Source organism: Gadus morhua, chromosome 2, assembly GCF_902167405.1.
Source record: "Gadus morhua chromosome 2, gadMor3.0, whole genome shotgun sequence".
Taxonomy (NCBI): Eukaryota; Metazoa; Chordata; class Actinopteri; order Gadiformes; family Gadidae; genus Gadus; species Gadus morhua.
In genome coordinates, this window is record NC_044049.1 from 1381660 (window position 1) to 1400861 (window position 19202).

Here is a 19202-nt window from a genome sequence, read left to right on the forward strand (position 1 = left end):
TATTTTTTTTTTTTTCTTCATAAAATACATCATCAAAGTGAGTATTTTTGCAGGATTTAGCGCAAATGTATACCGTTTCTGGGTTCCTGAACACCAATAGGACTATACCAATTACTATAGCCTATAGTTCCGACCAATTACTACTTTAACTTATGTACTGCTTTAAATAGGCCTAAAAGATTATTAAGACAATACTTCTATCTCAATACTTGTACTACGCATCGCTTCTCATTTTCCACATCATGCAGTGGTCCTATTTGGCCAAGAGATGTCGCTAACGTCACGGAGTCTTTTCACCAATCAACCGCATTAGTACTACAGTTCATGGTTCGTTCCGCAGTGATGAGAAAGCTCTGCTTGCTGGTGGATTTTTTTTTCTTATTCACACACACACACACACACACACACACACACACACACACACACACACACACACACACACACACACACACACACACACACACGCAATCACACACACAGTCACACACACACACACACACACACACACACACACACACACACACACACACACACACACACACACACACACACACACACACACACACACAGGGCCGTCGGACTGCGGGGACAAAGGGGACAGTTGTGGGGGGGCCCAAGGCAGAGGGGGGGCCCATGACCAAAAAAAAAAAATGTTTATCTTACTTTTTTTTTTTTCTTTATCCCTCCCCCCCGCCAACAATCGCCCCGGACCCCCCCCCCCCCCCCCCCCCCCCCCCCCCCCCCCCGTCAACAATCGCTTCCCCCCCCCCCCGTCAACAATCGCTCCGGACCCCCCCCCCCCCCCCCCCGTCAACAACCTGGCGCAGGGGGGTCCAGCAGTACCTATAGTATAGGGGCCCAGGACTTGGTGCTACGGCCCTGCACACACACACACACACACACACACACATTGTTTTGAATGAAAACACATGCTTTAATTGGTTTACATTTTTGATTATACAACGTGTAGTGGCCTAATAGATGGAAAAAGCTAGGGTTTTCTAGGATTTTTCTTGTGTTTTATCACAACTCATGAAATTGCTACGTGTGCGTGCGTGCGTGTGTGTGTATCACCCCATCCCTGCCTGTGTGTCTCACAGCAATGTCAGACGTTTAGTTCACAGTCTGTCACACCGCCACCCTGTTGCAGATCCACCGCGGTTGTGACAGGCGAGCGGTCTAACGAGGTGATTCACTGCCCTCTGACGAGGCAGACAAGCTGTTCCAGCTGTTGCAGCTGCTAATTGATTCAGGAAGCGGTTATCTGCCACACGTCCTAGATCAATGGGATGAGAAATCGGTTGGCAAGAGATGTGAGGGGGAGCGGCCAGAGCGAAAACACGAGGTCGTTTTTCGGGAGTATTTTGATCAAAAGCTTTATAGACACACACCCATGCTATGTGTCTCTCTCATCTTGTTATCTGTCACCTCAACATAGTTCCATCTAGTTCTATTCAAATATTCATGGCATGGGTTTTTGGACAAAGACATGAATATGAACGATAGCCATGCTATTATAACTGCGCATAAGGGGACACACAAGGGTCTTTTGTGCTGGTCACTGTATTATTCCTATCATTCCTTGACTGCATTATTGTACACAGCTCTAATCAGAAAAATAATAGTAGTCCTGGAGATGAGACCATCTCGAAAGAACTGTTCTGTTTTTGTCATGCACTTACTTTATTATTCATAAAGTGTATATGACATTCATTAAAGTGTGAATGTATTAAGAATCAACAGGGACCATCTTGGCCCGATATCCATATTTGTACAATGGAATATTAGTGGGTAATAGCCAGGGACATTGCCATTCACAGACCAATAACGAATTATAAAAAAAGACACACACACACACACACACACACACACACACACACACACACACACACACACACACACACACACACACACACACACACACACACACACACACACACACACACACACACACACACACAAACACACACACACACACACACTCACAGACACACACTGCCACACACTCACACACAAAGATGTTTGTGGGAATGCATTATGTAAATTAAATAAGAGGACATTCAGGGCGCTTTACAGAGACTGAATTCAACCCAGCTATTATTTGCAAATTAAAGAACAACAGAGATAGCCTACAATTAAACCCACGTATGGGAAGATCACGGCTATTTTGTCTCTGTATCCATGTTTATATCTTGTAACGATAGAGTTATCTCTTTCGAGACGAAAAATATGTCTGTTCTAAATGTCATGATAACACTTTTGATAATGGTACATTAATCAACCATTAAATTAAAAAGTACACATTAGAAAGATGTTTAAAAAGGTAGATTCATGTCATCATTTAATAGGGCTAACTCACTAACCCTATTGCAAATTCGAGGCTATTGTATAATGCTTGATACTGTAACAACTGATATAAATGAAAATATAATTATTTTAACATTATTCTCAGTTTTCTGTGAGTGAGCCACATAGGCCCACTGTACAAAACAATCTGGGAGGATAAAGATAGATTCACATCTTAGACTTCATGCGGAGGAAAATAACAAGTTCCTTTCCTTCTTTCTTTTTAGATGGGAACACGGTGTAATAATAGGTATTATTAAGATTTAATGAGTGATATGAAGTGAAATCCATGAGCGATGGGGTGAAATCGCGTCGGTGTTCCCGTTGCCATGGCAGCCAATCTCGCGAGAGAGCTCCTCCTCGAAACAACAATCATTATAATGCCAATAAACTCCCGTAAAAGTGCCGATTGCGCTATTCTCGTGTTTGTTTCTTTATTTTTTTGTTGATGCTGGTTTATTAGTGAGTTATGTGACCGTAAATGTGGTTTTGCATCACTTTGAGAAAGTCACCGGTAGCAGAACAAACTTCCGCCTCCACTGAGCGGGTCGACTCAAACCTTCTCGTCTAAACAGGGTCTACTTGAGTAAGATGTCCACATTAATAAGATGTGACCTAGCGCCGTGATACTAGTGTAACTTGTAAGAGAGCCCTCCCCTCGGTGAAATGTCCCTGCTCAGCCGGGTGGAGGAAGCGGTCAAGTGGTGTAAAGACGAGCAAGCCAAGTTACATGTCAACATTCAACTCCAACATGAGATTATAAAGTCATTGTGAGTATAGTTTTGCATCCATAGCAAACGGTGTATTATGTTTTGAAAGCCTGATGCGTCTGTTAAGTTATACAATTCAACTGTAACGGTAACGTTTGGAGATGATTCATTAAACCACATGGCTGTGTGGACGTCACGACTAGCCTAGAGTGGATGTGATATTAGCAGCCATGCAAGCAGTCTAATGCAAGCACCGGTTTGCATTAGTAGCATTAGTATCAACATTAGGATAAGCAGTCACATGGCAGATGTTATTTGCTTATATCAAATCGGCCACATTACAAAGAGTGTCAGTGTGTGTGTTTTGACAAAAACAGGAACATTCAACATTGAATTGCATACCATTTATGACAGTTTCTCTTTTTGTGTCTCTGACCTTTGTAGTGACCTGCATGCTGGTGTGCGTTTACTGATTTGTGTGTGTGACCTGTGACCTACTTGTATGTTTGAATTTATCCCAGAACGCCGCAGACGCGGGCTGCCCCCCTCGACCTGGATGACGCTCATAAGGGTAAAGACATGATCTGGTATATTTCACAGCATGGTCTTGTGTGTCTTGTAGGGGGAGGCATGTGGCTCAGGAGGTAGAGCGGGTTGGCTGGTAACAGGGTTGCTAGTTCGATCCCCGGCTCCTCCTAGTTGAGTGTCGAGGTGTCCCTGAGAGACACACGTCACCCTGACTGCTCCTGACGAGCTGGCTGTCGCCCTGCGTGGCTGACTCCGCCGTCGGTGTGTGAATGTGCGCATGAATGGTTGAATATGAGGCAGTATTGTAAAGCGCTTTGAGTGGTCAGTGGTTAGAAAAGCGCTGTATGAATGCCGTCTGTTTACCATTTACCTTTTGTGTGGGCGTGTCAAAAACCCAGAGCTTTGTACCTAAAGGTTTAAAGTACGTTGTTTCCTCATCTCACCCCGGCTGGTTCAGAGGAAGATGTGGCGCCGCAGGAGATTGAGGAGATCGAGCTAGTGGAGCGAGCGCTGAGGGTAGCTCTCCGGATCCGCAGCGGCAGCGCGCCGTCGTCCAGGGGGCCCCGCTGTAGTCGTGGACCCCCCGGACCGACCAAAGAGCCAGGCGACCCCGCTGCCGTCAAACCCAGTGCAGCCAATCAACCCTCTGGAGCGAGGAGAGGCAGAGCGGCGGCCGACACATCCTCCAAGTCCGGCAGCCGGGCCCCGAGAGAAGCCCGGAGACCCGGGACCTCGTCGTCTCTGTCGGGGGCCAGAAGTAAAAACGTGAACCCCCCAGCGGCGTACAAGGGGGCGGTCGCCGGCGGCTCGGTCGGTGCGGGCCCTGCGGTCCGACACGAGAGACACACACTGGGGGGCGGTAACCCTGGTGACCGGGGCCGGGCCCCAGCTGCCGTCTCTGGCCGGGAGAGCGAGGGGCCCCTGGGGAGGGCCGGGCCCCCAGTGGAGGCGGAGCGTGCCTTGACTGCCGGGACTGGCAGCACACCTGCGCTGAACAGGTAAGGAGGTCTGACATCAACCGTCCTCTGAACACAGCGAGCCACAGTCAAAATGTCTGCTTGAAATATTAGTTCTTCCCCCTCCTTACCTTTGCAGGATACCTACTGATCTAAGGGAGAAATGGAAGTCTCTGAGACTGAAGCAAAACAGGTGACCAGAATCTATCTGTCTATCTATGTCTATCTATCTATCTGTCTATCTGTCTATCTGTCTATCTGTCTATCTGTCTATCCGTCAATCCATCCATCCATCCATCCATCCATTTATTGGTCAATGTAATTGATCGATTAACATTGTATGTAAATGTGATTCAATATCTATCAATATTTAGAGGAAGATGAACATGTACCATGTTTTTCATAAGCATTGGCAGCCTGCCGGTTCTGTCTAACGTTCCTCCCTGTCCCGTGGTCAGGTTGTGGGACCGAGCTGCGGTGCTGCAGAGCCAGAGTGTGCCGGAGAGAAGTGCCTTCATGGAGAAAATGAGGGCTTGCGTATCTTTCATTCAGGGTTAGCCTAACCCTTAAACAGGACTGAGGTGTGCAAGAGTTAAGATGTTCTATTAAAAGTTGATCTGTACAAATTGCACCTCCAATCACCTAGCTAATGGTCCGTCGGCCAGTGTATTCAGTGGCATGTGTCTCAGGAGGTAGAGCGGGCTGGCTGGTAACCAGAAGGTTGCTAGTTCGATCCCCGGCTCCTCCTCTTGTCGAGGTGTACCTGAGCGAGACGCCTCCCCCTGACTGCTCCTGACCAGCCGGCTGTCGCCCTGCGTGGCCGCGACCGCCGACGGTGTGTGAATGTGTGCATGAACGGGTGAATGTGAGGCCGTATTGAAAAGTGGTTTGAGTGGCCACTGGTTAAAAATGCCCTCAATAAATGAAGTCTATGTAACATTTAGCGTAAAGAACTAGTGTTTCCACCTGGTATTTGACGGCCCTCCCAGCCCGTCCTGGGTAACGCCGTCTGGTTCCCTTGACCCGTTCCTCCAGTTCCCCAGGACCTGGCCTCGGGGCAGTCCGGATCAGACCCGGGCTCTGGTGGGTGGCCTCGTCCGCCAAGGCAAGGACCTGAGCCACTGTTACAAGGTCCAGAAGCTGCTGGCCAAGTACGGCTCCTCATCAGGCAGCCAACCAGGTACATACCTCAACAGAAACCCTACCGTACTACCAGGACCAAATTAGGCCCGACCGATATTGATTTTGGAGGGCCGATGCCGATTATGTTCAGAGAAAATTTCTGATTACGATTTAAATCGGCCGATTATTAAAGAAAATGGAAAAGCATGTAAAACTTATTTTTGGAACCCTTAAATATACTTTAAACACTTGTGACAAATATGTGAATTGCATGCAGAACCTTTGTGTGTTTTCGAATAAATTTACTGTAAAAAATTAGTGCAAATACAGCCTTATCTTATTGTCAATAAAATAAAATAAAAAGGATCGTAAAAAAATGAGTGCAGGAACTTCATTTTATTGGTAACATAATTCTAACATAGCAGTTTTTTACTTGCATATTGGAACAAATAAAGAAATAAAAAATTTCTGCAAAATAATTAGTTGTTTGAGGCCGGGGCAAGCAGCATATTAACATTTTGTGCAACAATCTTTTGACATAAAGTGCAGGAAGAAGAACTTTTTCGTAACTGTACACAACATATTTGAAAGCCATATTTAATAATAACATAAAATAACTGTATAGGAACGAGGTAATGTGTGTTGTGTGGGGCAAACAGCATATGGATATTTTCCAAATAAAATTCTATTCTCCTGCCCCTGCCAGGCGTAGAGTCCTTAATGTTGCCACTTCAGCAGGGGCAGTTTGTAGTGCATTCTCTCCCTTGAGGGAGCTGCGCTTCTCCTCATAAATGTTGCCAATAGTACTGAGCACCGTCTCACTTGGCACAGAGGAAGATGGACGGCAAATGTATCTCCTAGCCAATTGCATTTCTAGTAAAAAAAATAAATCGCCATTAATCTGCGACTTTTTGGCAGATGTTGATTATTTTCAAAAAGGCTATAATCCGCCGTTTAAATCGGCAGGCTGATGAATCGGTCTGGCCCTAGACCAAATGTTCACAAGACAATGTATAGGGTGCTGGGTCAGCAGCATCATTACCGTATTAGTTAGGCCTTGGTATTCCTTTCGGAACGTAGGCCATTGATGAATCGTTTCCACCCCCGTCTGTCTTGTGCCATCCTCTCCATCTGTTTCCACGTCAGTCCCTTGTTTTTCACATCTAGCTCTGTGCTCCTTCTCCATGTGTTTTTGGGCCTCCCTCTGCTCTGTTTGCCTTGTGGGTTCCATGTTAGTGCCTGTTTGGTTATTGCTGTTTTGCCTTTTCTTAGTGTGTGACCTATCCAGCTCCACTTTCTCCTTATCCGCTGTATCTCTATTGGCTCTTGATTGGTGCATTCCCACAGGTTGGTGTTACTGATACGGTTTGGCCAGAAGATCCTGAGGATGCGTCTAATGACGCGTTTCCACTGCAGGGTGCGGTATGGTTCGGTTAGACTCAGTCCGGTAGGGAGGGGGCGGTTTAGCCCAGCTCAGTTCCGAGGACGCGTTTCCACTGCCGACAGTACTCTTTATGGTAGGCCGGATGTCGATCGCCGCGGCAGCTACGTAAACATCGTAAACAACGTCTTCCTCCCCAAGAATGCAGAGGAACGTCTCCACCTCCTTGTTCGCCCAAGCAAGCGTTTTACACGACGTGTTCATTGTATTTGATGTTGGAGTTGAAGATTTTGAGCTTAGCATTGAGTGAGATGTTTTTAGTTTTCAAGATCCTATTTAATATATTGAATGTTGTTCTTGCTTTCCCTATTCTTGACTTCACATCTTCCACTGTCCCTCCGTTCACAGCTATCACACTTCCCAGATATGTCAATTTGATGACCTCTTCCGGTGTTTGGTCCCCGATGTTTATAGGACTTATGCTTTTGTTGTTTATCTGCATTATTTTTGTTTTTTCTCACTTTATTTTAAGCCCCAGTCCTGCTGCTGTTGTTTCTAGCAGTTGGGATTTCTCTCGCATCTGCTGGTGGCTATGTGAGAGTAGTGCAATGTCATCTGCAAAGTCGAGGTCCTCTAGCTGTTCTGTCAGACTCAATTGGATGCCAGTATTTTTTATTATGGGTAGTTTGCTTCATGGTCCAGTCAATGCACAAGAGTGAAAGGAAAGGGGAAGCAGGCAGCCCTGTTTCACCCCGGTGAGCACTGTGAATGTTTCTTGTGCCTGTCCCTGGTGGAGCACTTGGCACTGCATGTCCTGGTATGTGTTCTTGATGATGTTTATGTATTTGGGGGGGATTCCGTAGTGTGCCATTAAATTCCATAGCCGCTTTCGGTCTACACTGTCAAATGCTTTTTCAAAGTCAATGAAACTTTATGCACAGTTTCTTGGTGGTCATGTATAGGTCCTTGAGATTGTTTTTTCCAGCTGCTTCCTGTGCTTCTTGTGCCAAGGCCTCGATGTAATTCTGTTTGTCACATTTAGCGCTTTTCTTCACCTCCTTGTTTGCTTACTCGTAGTCTTTCAGGGCTGCTGTCTTTCTTGCTCAGGTTTTGCATTTGGTTAGTGTGTCCTTTTTTGCCCTCGTCTCTTCTATGTTTCCTTCCATATGTTTTTCAGGCTGTTCCAGTACTCTTCCACTGATTGTTGGAGATCTTGCAGGGCTTGAAACCTGTTCTGTAGGGTGGTTTGATACAGTTCAGTTGTTCCAATGTCCTGGAAGAGCTGTAGGTTGAATTTTGTTCTGCTGTCAGAGGGGTTGCTGCAGCGCTTTAGCTTAAGTTGGAGTTTTGCAGCCAGTCTGCCCCCCTCTTCACTCGTACATCCAGGTGTACGAGTGAAGAGGGGGGCAGACACCGGGACAGACCACCACTTACTGGCTGCAAAACTTTTGAGTGCCTAAACTTCCTGTTTATATATATGTGGTCGATTTGGTTTTCGGTAGTGTGGTCTTTGTGGATGGTGGCTTTGTGGATGGTGGCTTTGTGGATGGGTGGCTTTGTGGATGGGTTTAAGGGGGAAAACAGTCCCTCCTATAACCAGATTGTTGTCAGCACATGCATCTACAAATCTCTCCCCATTTTCGTTCATGGTGCCAAGTCCATGCTTTCCCATAGCCAGTTCGTATCCATTGTTGTTATTTCCCACCTTGGCATTCATGTCGTCCATGAGTAAGAGAAGGTATTTTTCTTTTCGGTTCTGGAGTAGATGTTGTAGCTGGTTGTAGAAATTGTCCTTTAGTTCCTCATCAGTATTGTTGGTGGGTGCATAGCACTGTATGATTTGATGGTTGATTCTTTTATGGGTGGTTTGGGATCTTGCAGTGATGATTCTTGAATTTATGGGGTCCTAGCTGACGAGGGCCCTCTGTGCTTCTTTGGAGGGCATAAATGTCACTTCCTCCGTGTGTGGTGCTTTTTCATCTGCGTGTCCAGAGTAGAGTATGGACTCACCGCTGACCAATTTGACTTCTCCTGTCTGGAGCCATCTGGTATCGCAGAGGCCGAGGATAGAAACCCTGTATCTCCTCATCTCATCTGCGATGACTGTCGTCTTCCCTGCTGTGAACATGGTCCTGATGTTCCAGGTTGCGATGTTGGAAGGTTGCCTAGAGGATAGAAGATTCCGACGAACCCTCTCTGTATGGTTTTCAGTATGCGTCTTCATTGTCTCTTTAGCTTGCATGCCCGAAGAGTCTTCATCTCCTAGGTTGTGGGGTTTCTTTTTCTTCATCAATGTTTCTGTAATCAGTTGAATCCACTTCACGGGTGATTGGCCCATGAGTTTTATCATTGCCCTATTGGCCAGCTTGACCTGCTTCCACCTCTCACGACGGGGACGTTAGGGTTGGGTTTTGAGTATTACCAGGACCTAATGCACACAAGACAATGTAAAGGGGATGACAGGGTTTTCCTTAAAGGTGTCATTACCACACTCAGAATAATGTACTACTTATTGTAAAATAAATAAAAAAGTACCGGAATTGTACTTGGATGGTACTACTTTCTCCTCTGCGTTTTAGCCATTTATCTGGAGAAAGTATTGTGGAACACACAATATGTAATGCAACACTTGGGAAGGAAAAGCCATAAAAGAAAGAAATGCAATTTACTTCCAATCGATAACCTTCATTAAATCTGGATGAGCCTGTCCTATCCAACACGAATACAAATACTTTGATCCTCGTAACTCAGAGTCACAGAGGACTGAAGTGGCAGGTGTGTGTGAAAAGTATAATTTACTATAAATATCCAAGAAAATGGGACCATCTTGGTGATAATTGCCAGGTTGAAGGGGTGTAAACACCTGTTTACCCCCCTTTACACCCTCTCTTTACACCCCCCTTCTCCATTTATCGAGAGATGGAGATGTTGTTGAAATATTGTGTTGCTATATGGTCAATGCTCCTTTATTACCATTGTATCTCATAAACCAGGATGCAGAAGATGAAAGACTGCCATTTCTCTTGCAGACAGTGCAGAGCTCCAGTGTGCACCTCATGTTACTCTTGAACGACTGGAGAGTGAGGCAGAAAGCCTGAGGAAACAAGCAGTCCAAGTGAAACAAGGTGAGAACCTTCATTCACACAAGTGAAACGACAGAGCTGCACTCAGTCCAAGGATATCTTTTTGGTAAAAACATTACTTGAAGTTGGTTCTGTTTGTGTGTCTTATTACGTCTCAGCTTTTCCATGCCTCTGAAATACAAAGGACATATTGCTGATATTCTCATGTGGTTCAAACACTTCTAGACTCCAGCTGTGTTTGAACAGGCAGGAATGTGTTTCATGATTACATTTTGACATCCCCCAGTGGTTTAAATGTAGGCTGTAATGTTAGTCTTTTCAGCAAAAAGCAAGTATGTGTGAGATGTGTTTCCAGAATTATCCCTGGATAGTCACACACAAGTAAACATCATTTTAATATAATTTCTTTCCACTTCGTTTTGGAGCTTAACTTTATATTAGAATGTTCTATTATTCAGAGAAAGGCTTCTGTGTTGCGTGCTATTAGTAGTAGTGCTTATATTTAAGTACCTTTTTTCTTTTCTTTTATTCAACAATGACTTGTGGTTGAATGGCAAACTATTTGTAGCGATGTCTGGGTAAGCCTATAGAAGCAATGAGCTTGACTCCAGAAATGACGTGTCTCTTGAGTTAGCTTGACCTTCTGCTCGTCCAAAGGGAACAATACAAACAAAGGCAGGAAATCGAAATAATAGTCTAAAAACAGTGTTTCTCCGTGGGCTCCTAGCTCTTTAATGTGACTACTTCTGACGTCATGACTCTACGGGAGCCTTATGGGTCCATGCTAATTTTCAAAATTAATAATAATCATGTAGACTACAAAACGATGAGTGAAAATATGCAGATCAGACATTTTCTAAACATGGCTTTTACAGATTTTTTTTTTTTCTTGGTTTACGAGCGACTGGGCTGTGCGTCTGAACCACTCTCGGCTCCGTTCCTCTTCGGCGGTAAACTGTCGGCGTGAGGAGGGGGGGGGGGGGGGAGACGGGGCGCTAACGAGCTAATGCACGCTCCGCGCCCCCGACGTACGGAAACTGAAAGCAGACCCGGTGGCAGGTCCCTAGTTTCCTTACCGCCTCTCCCGTGACGTCGGGGGGGAGGGGGGGGTACGGGGGGCCGGCTCACCAGACGCAGCCCCCGTCTATTTACAGCGGGGTCAGCGGGAGGAGGCGGAGAGAAGAGGGTCTAGGCTACAGTTGCTCACGCGCTAAAGATAGCCTCTTTTTCCGCCGGCAGAGTGGGAGACGTGGGACGGATGGAGGCCCGAGGGGGGTTGCCTCTGCCCGGGCGAACGGGGGGGTCGGGGGGGGCCCCTCCTCCTCCTCCTCCTGCCCCCCGTCCTCACCGTCGCCACGGAGACGGAGCTGGTTGAGCTGGAGACGCTGAGGCTGCGGGTGCTGCTGCTGCAGCAGGAGGTGCACCTGCAGCAGGTGAGGGCGGGGGCATGCGTCAGGGTCACGCGCCGACGTTGTTCGGGTTTTTAACTGAATAAAAACATGATGCGATTATGTTAGTACACAAGAAAATAAAGTTAATTTGTTCACTATTAAGTCGTTCTTAGTCCTATGAAAATAACATCCTAATATGTGAGCCATCAGGCTAACCTATTACATGCTAACCTACGACATCGACCCAACATGGTGAGCTCCTTCTTTGCCCCCGGTTGATGTGTCGTCGTCCCCCCCCGGCTCCAGGCCCTGTCGGACAGCCTCTCCCCCCTGCTGTGCTCCCTGCTGGGGGGCCCGGGGCCGGCGGACCCCAGCGTGCTCCGGGACCTGTACTCCCTCCTGGCCGAGGGGGGGGAGAGGTTCCCCGCACTGGTTCTGGACGCTGAGCCCGACTGACTGGACCGAGGCGGTTCTGACTGGACCCAGACGGTTCTGACTGGACCCAGACGGTTCTGACTGGACCCAGGCTGTTCTAACTGGACCCAGACGGTTCTAACTGGACCCAGACGGTTCTGACTGGACCCAGGCTGTTCTAATGCGCTCCAGGGGGCTGATCACAGGGATAGTTATTCGATTGCCTACTTTTACTTCTTTTTTTTTGTACTTCTCAGGCGTTCATTTCCTGTGATGCTGTGTGAGATCACTCACGTGAGGTCATTGTACACTTACAAATAACATAATGTGACCAAAAATGGGTTTTTAATTTATTTTTTTTGTTCTCGTGACGGCAAGCCGCGTCCATCAGGATGCCGGTAACTTGTATTCTCTCGTGTCCCTTGCTGACTTCGTGCAATACAGTCCTCACCAGCAGGGGGCAGTCATCCTGCACAATACGGCTCATAAACCGTCCCAACTAATGGCAGTGAAACATCTGAACTTGTGAAGCTCTCATTATCCTTCGGCGTGTGTCAGTTTTGTACATGGAGCCAGATGGAGGCTCGCGTTTTGTAGTCGTAAAGTGTAACCGTTCATGTAACGATCCGAGTAAATCAATTCTGAAAGCCATTTTTCGTGTGCTGTTGAATAGCAAATGAATAAAACCAGCTGTTAGGAGAGACACATTCACGGACTTGTGTATACAACCCAATTATTAAAATCGAAATCATAATTTCGCAATGCAAAATGTATTTTCAGCAGAGGCGTTCATCTGCTTTCAATTCTATTTTTGTGGGCTATGGATTTTTGGTTGTCTTGTGAACATGTTATAATCCTTCACATGGGAAAGAGTGGCTTCATCTTGGCAGTTTCATTGTGGAGTGTATTGTGTGAGAGTAGGCTATAGGGTTGGAGGGTGGATGATGGAGCAGGTCTTTCAGGAGGCTGGACGGGCCACATGCCCGCATATGCCGCTTGGAGGGCCCGTAGCAGAGCAGACTGAACAACAGGTGGCCCTCGGTTCACACAGCACGTTGTGGGTGTGCACACGGCTGACACACACACACACACACACACACACACACACACACACACACACACACACACACACACACACACACACACACACACACACACACACACACACACACACACGTACACGTACACACACATTTACTCACACACTCACACACGCTCATCGGAGTAGTGAGTCACTCGGAGATGCGGGTCTTGATCCCTTATTTCCACCCGTTTTCCGCTTGTTATCCCCCCCCCCCCCCATCATCGGGGGAGGTTAGGAGTACAAACCGCTATTCCTGGCTTGCCGGGGAGCGTCATTTGAATACGGTGCCTGTATGTTTGCCAGCTCTTTCACCATGCCATCATGCGTTCTGGGCACGTTGTAAACGTGCGTTGTGCTGCTGGCACCGGGTCTGATCCACACGGTCTGGACGCACGCGGGGGGAATCGGCGCACGGAGGGCGCGCGAGCGAGCGTCCGCGAGATGAAATCCACACATCACACACTGATCCCACGGGGGGAAATCCGCCCACGCAGCTCAGCCTCCCCATGACCTGGCTTCGTTATGGTGGTCTGCCGCCTGGCCCCATGGTTGTCCCTGGGCGCGCTGAGCCGCCACACCCACCTGCGGCTAGCTCTTCGGCCGTGCCACATTTCATTCTCCCTCCCGCTTCACTGATTCATGCATTCAATGCGTTTACTCTTCAAACTGATTTGTGCTCGTGCTTTCCCGTGGAGGCTCTTTGCTTTTCAGTATTCTGTGCTTCTCTCTCTCCTGACCCACGCAGACACGGTGACAGCTAGCGGTGAATTGTCTTTGCTTTCCGCGCGAATTCAAGGCTCTCGCAGCCTCTCCTAGGTGTTTTCTTTCTCAAACTTGTTGTCTTTCAAACACACACACACACACACACACACACACACACACACGCACACACAGACGCACGAGAAAACGCACGCAAACATAAACAAACCTTTATTTTCCTGTTCTCTTCCCCAATCCCCGGTTCTGTTGGCCGCAGGTGGCCGCCACGGATCAATTTGTATTCATAGTTTAAATTCCTTCTTCGACTTCCATTCATCCCAGTGAGGCAGGAGAGACGACGATCACTGAGGAGTGATGGAAATGAAGCAATAAATTGTTAAACGTTCAACATGGATTTCATACGGCTGTCATCCGTGTTCGTTATTAATGGTCATTACCTTTTGTATTTAGAGCTGATGACGGTAGCTTATAAAATACAGCCCCCCCCCCCCCTTACACACACACACACCCTCAAATTGCAAAAACCTGTTTCAAAGGACCTCAAATCAATTACCCATTTCTGTGCTATATATAGACCATGATAACAATTCAGCACAAATCAATATGTGTTGTTCCCTTAAAGCCCCATTCTTCTCCACACACACGCACACATAATTTGTGACTATTTCAATAATGCAGCACTCGTGCAAATCGATGTGTCCTACCTTAATGCCCCGTTCCTCCACACACACACACACACACACACACACACACACACACACACACACACACACACACACACACACACACACACACACTCAAGGTGGCTGTTTCAATAATAGCTGCAGTGTAGGATGTTAGTGTGTGTCTCTCGAGCGAACAAGGTAATTCATCTCAAGATCAGAATAGCTTTTCCTCGCCTCACCAGTTCACACAGACACCCCTGTGAACAGAATTGAAGCGTCTATCGCACTTACACAAGGTTACTGTGTCCCTGTGTTCGCTCTCAGTCATGGTGAGGTGATGGTCAATTCTCATAGTAAGCCGATAAGTGGATGAACATGCTTTAATATTTAATATTGAGCTCCTGGAAAGATTCTGAGGTTCCTCTTAATCCAAAGGAAAGCGCTTGTCTTGTCTGACTGTTGCCTGTGAAGTTATGTTATTATCACAGGGCTCAGACCATTTTAATGCCCAATTAAAACCTGCATGGCGATGATCAAACCCAGAGCCACGCCCTCTCGTGGTTTGGAAGAAACTCTTCCTGATATTGGCAAAAGCACTGGCTTTCACCCTGGCTCCTAGAAGTAAAGAAACAGCCCCAGCCCTGCATGGGATTGCCCCCGGGGTAACACTAACCACCCAGATGCATCCCGGCGGCCTGGCGGGGCTGATTGGACGGGGTATGAGTCAAGGAGAGGAGAGCCAAAGCAGGACCGATTGATTAGATTTTCATGGAGGCAAAAAGGGCTTCCAAGACCCATGACAGATGGAATTAGTGCCTGTCTGCCTACGTTTATTAAAGGAAGGAAAACACTGTGTGTGTGTGTGTGTGTACCTTGTATTTTTTTCTGGTAGTATTCTAATTTCAGATGTCTCCCTGGGTGACGACACATTCATGAGAAGATGTGGTGTGTGTGCGTGTGTGTGTTAGTGTGTGTGGGTGTGTGGTGTGTGGGCACTGACATTGAGGATCTGGGTTGTTCTGGTGCGTGCGAGCGTGGGAGGGCCGGTGCGGTTTTGAGAGAGAGTGCCATTACTTTGTGCGTGTGAGTGTGTGTGACACATCGGCGTCTCTCCTGCATTAACAGGCAGGTGGCATCCAGGGTTCTGATGTAAGGGAATCCCTTCTTTTTTTTCCCCCCACCTTCCGTATAAACGTGTCAATTATTATTCATATCGGGAACACAGAGCAAGAAGCCTGTGTTCCTCCCGGTTGTTTTCCCTCTTTTGCGGGAGGGAAGAAGAAAGGACAACTAACGGAGGGGGGATGAAAGGGAGGCAGGGGGAGAGACAGCAGTATTCTGTGCCACTCCCCCTTCCTGACTCTACTCCCCGGCTCCTCCGCTGCACTCCTTGACGTCAACACGGAGGCAGCCAATCGGTGGCCTGGCTCTACTCCCCTCCGTCTCTCCCCGGCTCCTCCCCCTTTCCCTCGGCCAGTTATAAAGCCCCCGGAGGTACCTTGAGCGGAGTGTACAATGTGCTGCCAGAGATCCAGCAGGCACCGCACAGAGAGAGAGACCGAGCCAGAGAGGGAGGGAGAGAGACGCCAAAGCGTGAGTGGATTTCTGCGCTGACTGTTAACAAACAAAAAAAAAAACGTCATCTGCTACGATCCGGCCATTTCGCCGGCCGTCTCCCCCTGCTGCCCTCACACCAGCCCCCTTCTCCTCCTCTCCTCCTCTCCTCCTCTCCTCCTCTCTCTCCCTTTTCTGTCTCTCCAGGCGAGCGGAGACTACGGAGGGAATCCGGGACGCCAGCAGTGGCCAGGCGCCCCCTTCGCCCCGCGTCCCCAGGATGGGCTGTGGGCCGGGCCGCCCTGCCTGCCAGGCCCCGTCCCAGGCCGCCGCCGCCGCCGCCGGCTCGGCGCCGGGTCCCGAGGGGCCGTACCTGGAGCCCGGCGCCTCCAGGGTGCCGGACGTGCTCTCGTCCCTGGAGCGTCTGTCCCAGGCCACGGGGGGCATGGAGAAGTCCTGGTACCGGTGCATCTTCCCCTTCGGCATCATCTCGCTGGTGATCGGCGTGGCGGGCACGGGGGTGACCTACACCTACAACGACCTGCCGCAGACCAAGGTGCTGTCGCTGGTGCTGCTGGGGGTCGGGCTGCTGCTGGTGCTGCTGGCCGCCACCTGCTGGACGGTCCACAAGCGCAAGAAGAGGAAAAAGAAGGAGGGCGGCTCCTTCACCTCTGAGCAGTGCCCCCTCTGAGGGTGCCGACCCGGGGCCGGACCGCAGAGAGCTGGGGGCCCGGGGGCCAGCGGCCGGGGGGGCCAGAGAGAGAGAGAGGCCGAGACCGCCCCGGAGTCCGGAGGACACGCCAGAACTCTCTTTCCCCCGCCGTTCAGACCCCTAAAACATTAGACGCGACAAGTGACCTGTTGGAGGATCCTGTGGGAGATCTTTTGAGGGATCTGTTGGGAGAGCTTTTGGGGATCCTTTAGTCGATCTGTTGGGGGAACCTTTGAGGGAACTTTTGGGGGAACTTTGGGAGATCTTTTGGGGATCCTTTAGGGAATCAGTTTGGGGATCTGTTGGGGGATCCTTTGGGACCTGTTGGGGGATCCTTTGGGAATCTGTTGGGGGATCCTTTGGTGGATCTGTTGGGGGATCCTTTGGGGGATCCTTTGGGACCTGTTTGGGAATCTGTTGGGGGATCCTTTGGGGGACCTGTTGGGGGAACTTTTAGGGGATCCTTTGGGACCTGTTGGGGGATCTGTTGGGGGACCTGTTGGGGGATCTGTTGGGGGATCCTTTGGGACCTGTTGGGGGATCTGATGGGGGACCTGTTGGGGGATCTGTTGGGGGATCCTTTGGGGGACCTGTTGGGGGATCTGTTGATTTGGAGCTCGAGGCATTTGCCCAGAAGCAGGAATCACCCGGACGGCTCGCGCTTATCGTCGCATAGCAGGTGTCCAGTGACAAACAACTCCTGAGGACAAACACACACACACACACACACACGTAGCACACACACACCTAACACACACACACACACACACACACACACATACCTAACACATGCACAAACACGTAGCACACACACACACACACACACGCACCAAACACACACACACACACACACGTGACAAATACATGGAGGAAAGACCATTTCTCAAACGCAAACACACACACACACACAGAAGGGGGGGGGAGCAGGACAGGGGGGGGGGGGGGGGGGGGGGGGAACGCTATGCAGAGCTGCTGTCCGCGTCGGTGCCCGCGTCACCAAGCGCGTCAGTCGCGCCATTCCTCGGGCCCGGGACAGGTGACGGTCCAAGGGGCCGGGAGTGGGCCAGAGCCCGCCACCCGACACCACAACCGAAAGCAGAGCGCGGCGCCGTCCGCTCCCCACGTCACCCGCCCGTCCTGGGACACCGCAGCAATGTGCGGGAGAGCTTTTTTTACGCTACACTGCAGCGGAACCCGAGTCCGGACCGAGGGTCTGAGTGACAGCTGCGTGGGACCGGGAGCCCGGACCTGCCCGAGGAGGAGGTGGATGTATGTGTGTGTGTGTGCGTGTTTGTGTCTGTGTGTGTGCGTGCATGCGTGAGCGCATGTGTGCAAATGCGTGTGTGCGTGCACGCGTGCATATCGTTGCATGCGTGTGTGTGTGTGTGCGTGCGTGCGTGTGTGTGCGTGGGTGAATATGTGCGTGCATGTGGGTGTGTACGTGCCAGTCGGGGCAGCAACCCAGGAGAAGCCGTGAGGAACGTAAGGACCGGCCGGACGGCCGTGTTTTGGTGTGGAGCCCAGAGGAAACTCCCCTCACACAAACCAACAAAGTTCTCCTGGCGTCTCTGTTCAGAGCGCCCGGCCAATCAACCGGAGACAGAACACAGCCTCTTTGTTGCCAGGAGCGCACATGCGAGAGGGACAAGGGGAACGAGAGAGAGAGAGAGAGAGAGGGAGGGAGGGAGCCAGGACTCCCTGTGCTGGCTGTTTTGACCGACCGATTGCCCTCCTAACTATGTATGTGCATTCAGGCCGGCCACTTTGAGGGCGCTGGGAGCTCACCTCGGGCCGCCAGGCCAGGATTACTGAAGGACACTGTCTAAGGGGACATGCCTCTGAGGCCCAAGGCACCATTGACCCTCCCCCTCCCTCCCTCTCCCTCCCCCCTCTCCTTCTCTCTCTCCAAACCAGTGCCTTGAGCAAGCACACATGGAAAAAGGCTCTATCGCTTGTTCCCCACTTGTTTCCATCTGCACCCGTAAGGCTTGACCTCCGATATCCCTCCCCCATGCTCTCCCACTCTCTCTTTTTCTCTCTCTCTCTCTCTCTCTCTCTCTCTCTCTCTCTCTCTCTCTCACTCCCCCCCCTCTCTCTCTCTCTCTCTCTCTCTCTCTCTCTCTCTCTCTCTCTCTCTATACGTATCTCTCAAAATGTACAGCTTCTGCTGCTCACTCCATCCTCAACAACTTCACACACCCACACACACCCATACACAGATACACACACACAAGCCCACACACTCACACACACTCAGCATAATGTGCCCTAATGGAAGTGTTGTGGTGTAAATATTCATGAATGACTCGTGCTCTGTGCGGCTCCTGTGTTCCGACGCTACGGTGTGCTTGGTTCGGCGCAGGGGGTCGGTGTGTTTGTCGCTCTGTCTGTGCGTGGAGCCTTCGCTAAACGGTAGCATCTGAGTCACATCGTGCCCGTGCCTCCTCACGCTGTCTCGCTCGGGGTGTGATGGACAACACGTTAAGAGCAGGGAATCTAAATCAGAGCAGATCCATGTCAGGGGTCGCCCTCACGC

At 49.6% G+C, this 19202-nt stretch overlaps 2 protein-coding genes across 2 annotated transcripts; both read left to right on the forward strand.

The window, feature by feature from the left end:
• The first annotated feature begins 2697 nt into the window (after nt 1-2697).
• tedc2 (tubulin epsilon and delta complex 2) lies at nt 2698-12638 on the forward strand. The gene is made up of 9 exons (XM_030373801.1): nt 2698-3116; nt 3578-3627; nt 4042-4582; nt 4680-4733; nt 4999-5077; nt 5576-5720; nt 10073-10168; nt 11366-11559; nt 11824-12638. Exons 1-9 carry the CDS (start codon nt 3013-3015, stop codon nt 11971-11973), a joined length of 1413 nt encoding a protein of 470 aa, XP_030229661.1. The 5' UTR covers nt 2698-3012; the 3' UTR covers nt 11974-12638.
• A 417-nt stretch (nt 12639-13055) lies between these two features.
• Nucleotides 13056-17141, forward strand: LOC115556779 (transmembrane protein 100). Its single transcript, XM_030374091.1, has 2 exons — nt 13056-15993; nt 16162-17141. The coding sequence occupies exon 2, from the start codon at nt 16235-16237 to the stop codon at nt 16643-16645; it is 411 nt and encodes a 136-aa protein (XP_030229951.1). The 5' UTR covers nt 13056-15993; nt 16162-16234; the 3' UTR covers nt 16646-17141.
• Nucleotides 17142-19202: the final 2061 nt, after the last annotated feature.